At 38.8% G+C, this 13,196-nt stretch overlaps 1 protein-coding gene across 1 annotated transcript in view; it reads right to left on the bottom strand.

Moving 5' to 3' along the window:
• cdkal1 (CDK5 regulatory subunit associated protein 1-like 1) overlaps positions 1-13,196 on the bottom strand; it is a 244,794-nt gene that overhangs the window by 45,879 nt on the left and 185,719 nt on the right. Inside the window, exon 12 of the mRNA XM_067602097.1 lies at positions 12,611-12,673. Within this exon, the coding sequence (XP_067458198.1) occupies positions 12,611-12,673 (63 nt within the window). The remainder of the gene's footprint in view (positions 1-12,610; positions 12,674-13,196) is intronic.

The following is a 13,196-nucleotide window of genomic DNA, read 5'->3' as shown; positions in this document are numbered from 1 at the left end:
ACAGATTACAGCAGCCACACAGCTGCGTCTCACGCAAGGCTACTGTGGTGCGTCATCTAGAGATTCAGGGTCTCGCCTATTTTTTTCCACCTGATGTGTGCGGTTCTCAGCAAAAATAAACAGTGAAAACGATTTGTTCATAGTCATATTGACATATACCAGCGACATTACACCTTTCACTATAGTCTGAATGTCTATATCTGTAGAAAAAGTCACAGACATGAAAGAAAATAGTGTAATTGTGGGTCAACCTGCGCGGTGCACGCCGGGGCAGAGTGTGTCTGGCTCGTTTGGGGGACTTGGTATCGTTTGGACTGTCTCTGAAGAGGATTTTCTTCACTTGGAGCAGTGACAGCGGGGGTTTAACTGGCGGAATAATCAATATAATCAATAATAAAAACCCGTCCTGTGTGAGGAGTGTATGTGGCTGATACAGGAGTAGCCCTAACCAGACCACACCATGCCTGTCGAAAGCCGCTTTCACCTCACATAGCCTATCATTATTAATTTTTCACAATTGTGAATTCTATTCTATTATTGATGGCCATTATCAAAGTCAAACTCTATGTAGAAAGACAGGGCTGACAGTAGCAACATGACACACACACGCTGCTCAGGTAGAGTTAAGCTGTGTGTCCCAGACCTAAATGGATGCCCGCTTTTGCCCATACCTGTTACTACGTGATTCTTTCTGAGCTCTTAGTTGTGTGTGTGTGTGTGTGTGTGTGTGCGTGTGTGCAAGAGCCGGTGTGGTTAGTTAGTGACTGCTGACTGAACAGATAGAAGGCAGATGTGGAGTGAAAGGTCAGACTGATGTTATTAGCCTCTGGTGGATTCCCACATAGATGAACAGATAGATGGGACCAAACACCGGCATTAAACCTCTTTATCTTAGGAAAAAATATGGTGCAGGGTTAAACCACTCATGCAATGTCTGTGGCACTGAAGAAATCTCATCTCTCTAAAAAAGTATTATTTTCATGAATAGAGAAAAAAATGATATCCCTACTGACAAACCTGCCTTCAGGAAGGTAAATTTAAGTATTTATAATGCTAACTGGGTCTGATTTCAGGATAAATTTAACAGCAGTTAAAGTGATAAATGCAACAACAGGATAACACCATGAAAAGAAGAAGTGTTAAGGAGATGCTACCGATGTGTTAAGTAAAGAAATATAAAAGAAGAAAAGAAATAAACAGACGGACACATTTAGCATATTCTTCTATGACTTCTTCAACATTTATAAAACTTTTAACATGTTCGGTTGAGGTACAGTAATTAGCAAAATAAAATATCAGACAAGTGGATAACCTGTAAACATACGCTGCCCAAGATAAAAGCTCTGCAACTACCAAGTTAAATCAATAAGTAAACACAAGATTTAAAACAGTGTTAACATGTAATTTACAATGGAAGATAAGCTCTCCACGGCTTGTTAAATGAGAAGCTGAAGTAGCTAACAAAGGAACTGGTGTAGTTAGCATCTATCATGGCAAAGTGAATTAATCCTACAGATATTGGCTGAGTTAGTCCTCTGTCTTGACATATTGTGTGCAACTGTGAATGTGTAATACTGTGATAAGCTTGGATTGAAATGGAAGGGGTGAATGCAGTAGCCAATCTTATAAACACCCACACAACATTAACACACTAAATAACTTTTTCCTGTACCTGAATCTCTCCCTGTTTCCTTTTTTTGTTTGTCTGTGTTCTAACTAAAGGCCAAGGAATGAAGAATAAGAAAGAAAGAAACTAAGAAAGAAAGAAAGAAAGAAAGAAAAGTCAAAACATGTTTTTGTAGCCTGAAACTATGCATCTGAATTTCCATATAGATTGTGCTGAGTTTTGTTGAATCAGGCCTCTAATATTTCTAATGACAGGCTATGTGAGGCAATCAGGCACAGACAAACAATTACTAGGCTTGATAAGCCTGCATACATGCATACATAAGACACCTGTATCCCAACATTTGCAAATATCAAGCACACTTACACACAGTAAGGTTCAATGGTAGCTGTAACAGAAGAACAACTTACACAGTCATAGAAAACACATATTTACATACATACATACAGACACACATTCTGTATAATCAACTGTGATGATGCTGAGCTGTGATGAAGAAGTGAGACTCCATCCGCAACTGAAGGGCCCTCATTAAGGATGACCCCTTGTTAACTGCCCGGCCAACTGGGGGCTAGGGAGAACTGTACTCTAAAGCAGTATTCAGTGTTGATAAGGTTGGGCAAGGAGGTCAAGAGTTCTAGAATAACCAGCTTTCACCAGCTTTTTCTACATGAAACTAGTAGTGAAGTGAGAAAAGCACCCCACATATCCATCTTACTGATAAACACTTATCAACTAGATACAAACAAGGCTAGAAAGCTTTCCTGAAACCCACATTTTGTTCACACTAGCATTTTCAGGTCATTTCTGAAAACTTCTTCATCCACACTAATGTTCCATTATCATTGTTGAACATTGCCTTATGTGGGGTATATCAAAAGATCCTTTTAGTTATTAATATGAAAGTAATTGCAGCCATTTTCACACCTCAGCCATTACCAGTTGATCCCATTCCTGTTATCTAACAAAAGCATGTGATGATATACAGTGTTTTGTCATACCCTCTATATGGTTGATTTGTTTTAAAGAAGAGAAAATCCATTTAGCTAGTACCAAGCAGCTGCAGTCTATACACACACACACACACACCTTTCCAAATGAGCCTAATTAAATGGATGTCTATTGTCTGAATCAGAAAACATCCACACTCCTGTCAAGGAAACCATTTAGCAACACAAGCCTTAATACCCCTCCCTCATTCATTTCTATGTCCCATTCTCTCTCCCTGCACACACTCACACACCCCATCCACCGCCCCTTCAATTAGATGTCAGTCACATAACATGCTGTTAAAACGAGGTAGCAGCAAACCCATTTTTTTTTCGTTGTCCACTGCTGCATATATGTAAGTGTGTGTGTATACCTGTCTGTGTTGATGTGTGTGAATAACACAGGGTTGATGTCTTTGGCCGAACAAATGGGAGAAATCGACAAGCCACTAAAGCACACTGTGTGACTTTGAGAGAGACCTGGTGTGAGAGAGAGGTAGTGAGGGGGTGGAGGGTCGTGAGGGAGTTAGCACAATGAGCAATTTAGATTTCTAAAAACTAGAAATACTGGCTCCACCAAGCAGTCAAGTTGCAGTTTACATCCACTTCTGTCCAGACTCATATTATATTTGTAGTGAAGACTTTGAAGGAATTTAATAAAAAGGTGTCAAGTGTATTTTTGGCAAAGTTATCACTATATTGACATGTATGAGACATTTGTGAGAAACTTTGTCATAATTAGCATATGAATTATAGAGTTATGGCCAAAAATGTGTTTTGTGAGGTCACGGTGACCTTGACCTTTGACTACCAAAATCTAATTAGTTCATCCTTGAGTCCAAGTGGACGTTTGTGCCTAATGTGAAGAAATTCCACGAAGGCATGGAAATATGGCGTTCATGACAATGGGGAGGATGAACAATCTGAAAACATAATGCCTCCGGCTACAGCTGTTGCTGGCACGGAGGCATAAAAAAACAATCTCTCTTGTTTGGCCCATCTCCATTTCCCAATTCAATTCAGTTTTACTAAATTAACTTGAGAGAGTTCTGTCAAACCGCTGATGTAGATACATAACAAATATCTTGTTTTTCATTTTCCTTTTTTGCTGTACATCCTCGGGACTATAAAAGGCTGATAGAGAGATTCTGCTGAGTGCTCCCTAATGTTTTCAACAGCAACTTCCATTACTGTGACAAACGTTAGTCAGTAGGCTGTTTTCCTGTTAGTGTAAAGTAACATTCTTCTTACCACTAGTAGGAAAACACACCAAACCTCTGTAAATAAAAGTAAGCAACACCAAAAAAAATTGTGTATTTTGACATTAGCAGTTCCTCAGGTTAGGATGGACTGTCCATGACCAAAATTGCAACTCTGCTCAGGTGGTTTTGTTTTGTTGTGCCATAATTGTATCACATTAATTATAATGACTTAGACTTTGCACTAGGCACTTTCTAAGAACCTACTTGAAACTACAAAACTAAGGGTCCGTGTTTAAAACATAAAGAAATGGAAATAGTATTAGTTGGCAGTACTACAATTTTCATTCCTATTCAGTTGCAGTGATGTAGTATTCAACCGTAAACCCATCTATAAATTAATGGTAACACATTGTCATTAAAATGAAGTAACATCCATCAGACAATGATTCATTGAATTTGAATTTGACTTCTCCCTTAAGAGGATACAGTGGGAGCTATACATTTTTTGAATGGGAAGAGTGCACTGCTAGCATCAGTTTGCAGGCTGGATAGCTAATTAGCTGGTCAGCTCAGCATGTATATGTACTTGAAAATGTCACTTCAGTCCATCTCCATTCAGATGCTGGTGTGCTCCTTACTGTGTGTTCAGAAAGAATGTGAAGCAAATCTTCTGTAAGCTTGCTAGCAACAGACACACTGAGCATGTCTGTGTCATGTCTCGTCTAAGTAATTAAGTTAATTAAGTATACTAGATTCACAAAGCTCCAGGATATACACACATTTTTTGCTAAAGTTGAAACATTTTCAACTCGTGCAGACAAGTCTTCTCGTCAATTCACGCCACCCTGGGTGAATCTGGCATCCACTCGTGTCCTTCCATTGACTTTGTAATCGTGTCATATCTAAAATTTGCTTCATGTTCTGTGTGAAAATACATTTACTCTTCAGTATCACTGCTAACAGAACACTGTCTAGCCATGGGTTGTAAGCTACAGCACAAGTCTGTGTACTTTTTTCCTTGCTTAGCATGCCAGATTAGTATTTTCCCCCAAAGAACCTGTCTTTCTTCCTTTTAATTATACAAAGAACATATTCACAATAAACAAATAAAAACAACACAGAAATTATCTTGATTACATAAGGGGATGACTAAATGTAATGTCAGTTGGACCTTAAGGATGGGCATGGTATAAAATAAAATCCCTTCTTTTAACAGCCTTTAAAATGTCTGACTTTAAAAACAAACACATCAAACATACCAACTCTGTAACAAAAATGTTCCAGAGTGCCATGCTTGGCAAGAGTAGTATACGGTTGTTGTGTAGAACAAATACAATGAAGTAATAGTGTGGTGTTGCATAAATTAGAAGAATATAGAACCTGGGAATATTTCAAAGGCAAATGTTTGGCACCAAATGGACTAAGTAATTATGGAGGCTCACATGTGTGTTTGTACTTTTGAGGGGCCATACATGTGTATGTGTTGCATAAATCCCTGTTGTGTAACCTTGACAGATTGACAGCATGTATACATGGCTATAGTGCTCTACTGTGCAGTAGTAGAAGAAAATCATGTCTTTGGCGAGCAGCATTTCAATGTGGGTGGAATATCACTATACACACATACATGTAGACACACACACACAAAAGGTCTTGTTCCATTTCTGTTGCCTTTGATCAAACAGGAGGTATAATGTTACCCTGTAGAGTAAGTTATTATACATATCTTAGCTGACCTGAAGCCAAGGAGGAACCTGTCATTTACAACACATGTCTATTGACTTTGTCATAGCAAGATAGCAAGGTCCTCTCAATATTCATCACATACTTATGAGGCCAACCAACTGTATTTAATTAAAATACCAGAGAGAAGAAGAGATCCAAGAAAAGTACATAGTTTCTGTACTCTAATTCTGTAACTAACAGAATACGTTTGATCTTACACTGTTCAATCAAACAATCTACATCTGCCCAATATTTCCCTTGTAAACCCACATATACAGTAGTGTGCATGTGTATTGAATGTACATGTTATGTCAAATCTTCAGCAAAATGTCTGTCTGAAACTGATGGAGATACAAAGGAACAAGGGAGATGTAAAGTTTGCGTTTGTGTGTCTATGGAGTATGGAGTGTTTGAGTGAGGGTGTTTATGTCTGACCATATTCTCGGTATGTTATTTATTAAAGGGGACCTATTATCCTCATTTCCAGCTCTATATTTTAGTCTGAGACTCCACTAGAGTAGCTTTGCATGATTCACAGTTCAAAGAAATCTTTCTTAATCTTATACTTGCCCTTTATGCAGCCCCTCAGTTCAGCCTGTCTGAAACAGGCCGTTTTAGCTCCTGTCTCTTTAAGGCTCCTTCCCAATGAGCCCACTCTGTTCTAATTGGTTAGCTTCTAAAGCTGCATCGCGGCTAACTTCCGCCAGCTTCGGAGGTTATGTAAACAAACTATAGTAGCAGGATTTCACTTCTTTTCCTCCTTCTTAACTCCAAATGTAAACCTCTAAAATCCATCCGTACATGTTTGAGCCTGAATCTGATCCGGAATATGAGAGCGACAACACGAACATCCACAGCAAAAAAGATAACAGCAGGACATCTCTGTTTGGTAAATATTACACTCATTACCTGCTTATTGTGTGACACAACAGTGTACATTCAATGCACTAAAATGCCGACTGAAGTGGAAAACACGTGCTGTCAAGAAATAAAGGTAATGTAGCTAGTTGTACAGTGCCTCCCTACACTGTGTGCACTGTGCCTGGACCAGATGACCATATAAAGAAATCCGTCACAAGCTGACGTCAGCTTGTCTCGTAAGTAGAAAAAAAATGTTGGAAACAAAGCATTCAGAGCAGTCTGAAGCCTGAGCTTTCTGCTTACAGGGATTACTTTCCCAGACATTTACATCATTATTTGAAACTTTGGCCACATTTAATATGAACATCCAACATTGTAATATTATATATGACAGAAAATAAGGAAAAGCATAATAGGTCCCCTTTAAGCAAGTACAGTCAGCCAGCTGCATAGCAACTACTGAAAATTACAATGTAGACTCCAGCTGGGAGATACATCTCACAGCCAACATGTGTGTTTTAGATGCCCTCTCAGAGAATATGTGACACTATGTATGTACAGTTTCAACACACATTAATATGCTACACCACATACCAGTCTGTTATATGACCTGAAGGCGCTAAAATTAAGATAATTTAAGACATATTCAGGCTTTCTAAAGAGCCATGCAGGACCTGGAGCCAGTGGGAAAAAAATGTTTTTCACAGAATAGACAGACAGATGGGAGCGTGGCAAGAAAATAAATCACCATATCCAATATTTCTGTCTCTTTTTTTCCCTCCTTCCACTCCCTCCTTCTCTTGCCCTGAATAGTCAGTTAATTAACAGCAAAGGAGAAAAAAAAATGTGGCAAGTAAATGTCAAGTTCGACAAAGATGGAGGTTAGCTTTTCACAACAATGCAAAACAGCAGCTTAAGAAAACCTCCTTCTACAAAATAAAAGTAATTAAAAAAAGCCAAAAGGGAAAAAAGCAGAATACTAATTGTTCAGTTTAGCAATGTGTGGAAAATATGAAAAAAAGTGATCTGTTGTGGAGAGAGAGAATTGTTAGACTAATTACCTTTTTTTCTTTTTCTTCAAATGATAAATAATTATGTCAACTTCTATGCGGCAAACCGGGATTTCACAATAACTGAAGGGGGAAAGTTTATAGAGTGTAATTAAGTGTTTTATTTTCTGCCAATGCCTTCTTTCTCTTGTTAGTCTTTCATTATCAGCCTTTCATTTACTCACCTCTACCTCCCTCTCTGTTTTTATCCTCCGTTTTTCTATCTTGCTCTCTCTCTTTCTGTGTCTGTTGTGTGGCTGGGCAGGTGCAACGGGCCATGTTGACAGCTTGTCCCTCCTCTCTTGCTGCAGGGAAAACTGTCACCCTTGTCATTCAGGCCTATGAACACAGCATGGAGAATGGATGCGAGTGTCTGTGTGTGTGTGTTCTCAGGGGACTATGACAGTGTGGGGTGAGAGGGGCGAGGGGCTTTGTTAGCTCTGCCAGAAACAGCTGAATGCGTGGACACACCTAAGCATGATGGGAGTTCCGCAACTTCGACATGGTAGTGCAAAGCCTTCTGGGAGCAAAAGTTAAAGTCCCCCTCCACTCAAAAATGTGTTTTTCCTTCTTGTTCCTACAGTTGGATGTTTGAGCTTCACTGTGCAGAATGATGTACGTGCAGAGTTTGACACTAGAAGACTGTTTTCACATTCATCTGCTCAAAGTTTCTTTGTACTACAGTGCATACACACATACAAGCACATTTGCAAGTGCAAGTGAGAAAAGGTGGAACTGGTAACTGCATATGTTCATAAAGCTGCTTATTCTAGTTGGATTTTAAATTGCGTTTCAAAATGCAATTTTCAGACAGTGCAGTTCATGTCTTTGTCCTCTTACTCAGAAACTCATAGGAACACAAATCACTAGACTGGTAGAAAATTCAATTATTAGACTCTAGACTGAAACTGTTCATAATAGTTTGTAGAACTGTAACTGTCAAAACTATACCAGACTTATTTTCAGGGTGAGGCACCACCACTCATGTGGGACCCAAGCAGAAAAAACAAGCAAGAATCTGTATTCCAAAAACACAACACAAGGCTCCAACATGGCTCAGTGGGTTACACAGTCAAGGCCCTAGAGAGAATGAGAGTGTGTGTGTGCGTGGTGTCTGAGAGTGTGAGTGTGTCCAGTGTGGGGCATTGGCCCTAGACAAAGTGCTCTGCCAGCTTTCTGCCCACTGGTCTTTTCATTGCTGATGGATGGGCCTTGTTCAGCACCATCTGGCTATAGGATACTTCACATTAATCATCACAAACACACAAATACACCACACATACACACACACACGTCTGTCTCTAAAACATACACACACCAGGCATGTACAATTGTCTGTATATATATATATATATATATATATATATATATATATATATATATATATATATATATATAAACAAACATGAAAACCTCTAACTCACAGTCACATTTATTACACTATTTAATGTACAGAGACAAACTGAAAGAAAGACAGAGAGAGAGAGTGTGTGTGTGTGTGCGTGTGTGTGTGTGTGTGTGTGTGAGAGAGAGAGAGAGAGAGAGAGAGAGAGAGAGCTAACAACAAAGAAAGAAATCTCATTGAAAGACCATTTTTGTTTGCATTAAAGCTAGACGTTTTCTGAATTTGTGATTCCAAGTTAGCCATGGGAGATTAAGAAACAAGCTTGGTATAAAAAAAAAAAAACAATTAGTTCATTTAAAAACATTGTTTCATTTGGATGGTAGCCTGAGGCTCTGGAACAATAAAGCCTCACTAACCCACCCCCACCCACCCCGACTCTTTATTAATGACCTTTTTGTACCTATAGGAGGATGCGTATTAGCAATAATAGCCGTAAAGACACCAATTTCTCCCTTCCCTTTAAATCTGCTTGCGCTCTCTCATTCTCTCTCTCTCTCTCTCTCTCTCTCACACACACACACACATGCACACGGATGTTAGTAAACACATAATATCCTTACATAAACTGTAAGCTGAAAGGCCAGACACCCAAGGGAATTTAATGTAAAATGAGGGACATTATCAGACTTCATTTATTCCTATCTAACGGCTATATGGGCTTAATACAAGCTGATTTGCCTCAACATTTCCTCGGTGTATGGACATCGGCAAGGACAGACTGAACCGTGGTTGATCAGGGTGGAAGCATGCTTGACATTAGATTTATTATCATTAAATCATATCTCACTATCTGGGTTTGTAATGCAAGGGGATTTATTTGCACGTCTACACAATCTCTGTAAATCTAATAAGACCTACAGGAACATGACTGTAAGTTGACCTGCATGGAAGATTAGTTACTTGTGATGTAACATGGTAGAAATGTTCATATACTGCACGAGGGCTATCAGACACCATATAAAAGGATTCCTTTTGATAATCAACACTATTAAGTGAAATAGGCAACGTTATCAGTGTGTTAGCTGACATTTTACTCTGCTGGGGATTTAATGTTTAGAGACGTTATGCAGCAGAAACAAATCTAGCATATCACAGCAGAATAATCGTTTTTATCAGTAGCAATTTTATGATCCTATTAATTTGTAATTCATATTCAAAAAACAGCTGTTAACAACAATATGCTTTCCAGTAAGGAAAAAAACAAACAGAATGTGCTGTGCCAAATACAAATAAATAAAAAAAACATGATTACAAGTCAATTTAGAAATTAGAAAGAAAAAAAAGATATTTTGTAAGCTTCTCAGGGATGGCACTTCAAAAAGGTCTAGGGCTCTGACTGCTGCCACGTTTCATCTTAAGCCTTGACTTTGGAATGGACAGGGGCTTTGTCCCTGAAGATCTGAGGCTGCACACTGGCTCAGAGTGAATCAAGAGGTCTAAGGACTGGCGAGACAATACAGTCTCTTTAAAGTGGTGCGCTCATACCACCTGTATGCTCTGTATTTTCACAACAAATAACTAGCTTTCATTCGATATATACATTCATACAGAGGAGAAACCATTTTTGTGCACCGCTACTACTTGCCATTATTGGAATCCATTGTAATCCAAGCTGGCCACAGCCGCCACATTCCATTCCATGAAGAAGCAAACGGTACATTTTTACAGCCAACAACAGATTCCTGTTATAAGAGTCTCTATACAAATATCTTTCAAAAGTTTTGGAAGTGGTTTGTAAGGTGTGACATATTCAGAGCTATTCCTTGGCCTTTGTGGGACATTTCTAGTAACATAATTCAACTACTCGAGCAATCCTAACCTCAGTGAATAAGCATGTTTACAAAAGCACACAAAGGCATAAAAGAAAAAAGTGTTCAGTGATATTTCTTAGCTGCAGAAACTCGGCACAGCAGGCTCAGTGAGGCACACTGTCAAAACAGTTAGCTCTCAATTCCGCTGGGAATCATACTCGAGGTGCACGCATGTTCACAAATACTAAGTATCTAATTTAAATGCAAACTTGTTAATGTATTATAAAGATATTCTCTGCTAACTTAGCTCAATTCACATTCCCTGTATATGTGTGATTGATGTGTACTACTGTGTGTGTTTGTGTGTGTGTGTGTGTGTGTGTTTTTTCAGTGTGTGGGAGGCAAAGATCCATGTATGCCACAGTGAAAACGTGCTCTCTCATTTCCTTTTAATTAGTATGTGACATATAACAACTGCACTACAGGTACAAACTAAACTAGGTATAAACTCTGAAAAACAAACAAAAACAAAACAAAAAAAAAACATGGCTAAGCTAAAGCTTTACTAAATGATGCAGTGTGACACCTACAAGGAAAGCTTCAATCACAAACACTTCCACTACATTCACTCTACAGTGGCAGGTTGCCTTCTTCTTTGTACAGTATTTTGCCTTTTTTTCTCAACATAATAGACAAGTGTTTACATCACTACTATTGGGCAAAAATGTACATGTGTGTGTAATGTACACAACAAAAGCAAAAGTGGGAAATATATGTGGCTCAGTGAAGATATATACAAGGACCCAAGATGGTCTAATATGTCAAAATATATTTTTGTCTTATTCATGATAGCTGAAAGCGTGGTGACAGCTGTCACGGGGTTGTCATTTTCAGAAGGACGTCTTTATATAAGAGCTCGCCACACAGATACACACACACACACACACACGCACGCACACTTGTCAAAAGGGTCTCATCATCATAAGCACACCTAAAGAGAAGCATGGTCAGTCTGTTATAAGATGTTAACCTCATAATGTATGAGCCCACACATACACACACACAAATACATGAGTATACACCCACACAGTTGAGAAGATTAATCTCTAACTTCAGGATTCAATTTTTCACACATCCTCTCTATCTAACACACACACACACACACATACACACACTCTACAATGTAATCAGGAACAAACACTTGAGCTGTCCTTATCCACTAGATCACTAGCAAGAAGTGTCCATCTTGAGGAGACAACAAACTCATTACAGCCATAAAGACAATACAGCGATTCAGACAGTGAATGAGCAGATTAAATAATTCACTGTGTTGCATAGAAAAATTAAAGATCCACACATCTTAAAGACAAACTGAAACGGGCAGGGGACAGACTGATGGAGGCACATACAGATATCTGAACCAGGGAAGTGATCGGATGCTTTGGATGACGTAGTAGTCATGATCGGGCCGACGCTATTTCAGCCATACTGCTAATGTAGCCTATCTCGCCTCATAATGGTCACATAGTATAGTAATTAATGTTACACAGTAGCATTTGCACTGCAATGTGTCTCAAGAATAAAACATGAGATGCTACTTTTGCTGAAAAGAAAGTTGGAAAAGAGGCTATGATGAGCCCCGCTAACCCGACGTTCCATCCATAAAAAGGTAGAATATTGAGTTATAACCAACACCGTCAGATGGGTGTAGAGGAGTGTGTGGTTATTCTGAAGAAGCCCGGTGTTGTTTTCAGCCGATTTAATGAAGATAAACTCACCTGAACTGCAGCCATAATAAGCTCCTCTGTGTTCTGATTATGATTGGATTTAAAGATCCAGCATGTTAGAGTAGGCTTAGACATTATTGCTGTGACCGTAGTACCTGGCTTTGATGCTACTACTTCATTACCATAACACCTGAAAGCGGGGGCACAAAAAGTCTCATTGTCCCCGCTATCTCGGTGCCAGTGATCAGAGAGCAAACGCTGAAAGATGTCTTACCTTGTGGTCATAGGGGTTGTAAGAGTGGAAGAGTTGTGACAGTTCTTTAGTCCTTTGCTTCTTCTGTGGACAGAAAAAAGGATATAAAGGAAATGTTAAGTTTAAATGCCATTTTGATTATGTATGTGATATCAGGCTTTACAAAAAACAGACTGAACTTCAGTACTTGTTCATTGTTGTAAATATTTATAAAATATTGTGAAATGTAGAACACTCCCAGAACGGTTAATCATCAAATATAAACTTTTCTTCAGTATATCTACTGTAGACTGTCTTTTAGGCAGTTGTGTTCATGTATTGTAAGTGGAGGAATGAATCACTTGTCAGAGATTGTCAAAGATTATCAGAATTTATATATTTTATACATTTCTCCACAACATTAATGATGTAATATGGTATAAAGATGGACATACTCATGTTAACTTATTGGGTCACTTAAGCAGAACGAGCAGAACTACCATGGCTGAGAACAACGCCTACAGTAATTCATTAAATCTATAAAATATGGAATGAACAGAGGGAAAAAAATACATTTATTTGCCCACCAGCTGTGGCAGAAAATATTTCTCATTTTACTCCCGCTCAA

The sequence above is a fragment of the Thunnus thynnus genome, chromosome 10 (genome assembly GCF_963924715.1).
Source record: "Thunnus thynnus chromosome 10, fThuThy2.1, whole genome shotgun sequence".
Taxonomy (NCBI): Eukaryota; Metazoa; Chordata; class Actinopteri; order Scombriformes; family Scombridae; genus Thunnus; species Thunnus thynnus.
This window is presented reverse-complemented; position numbering and strand designations above follow the sequence as displayed.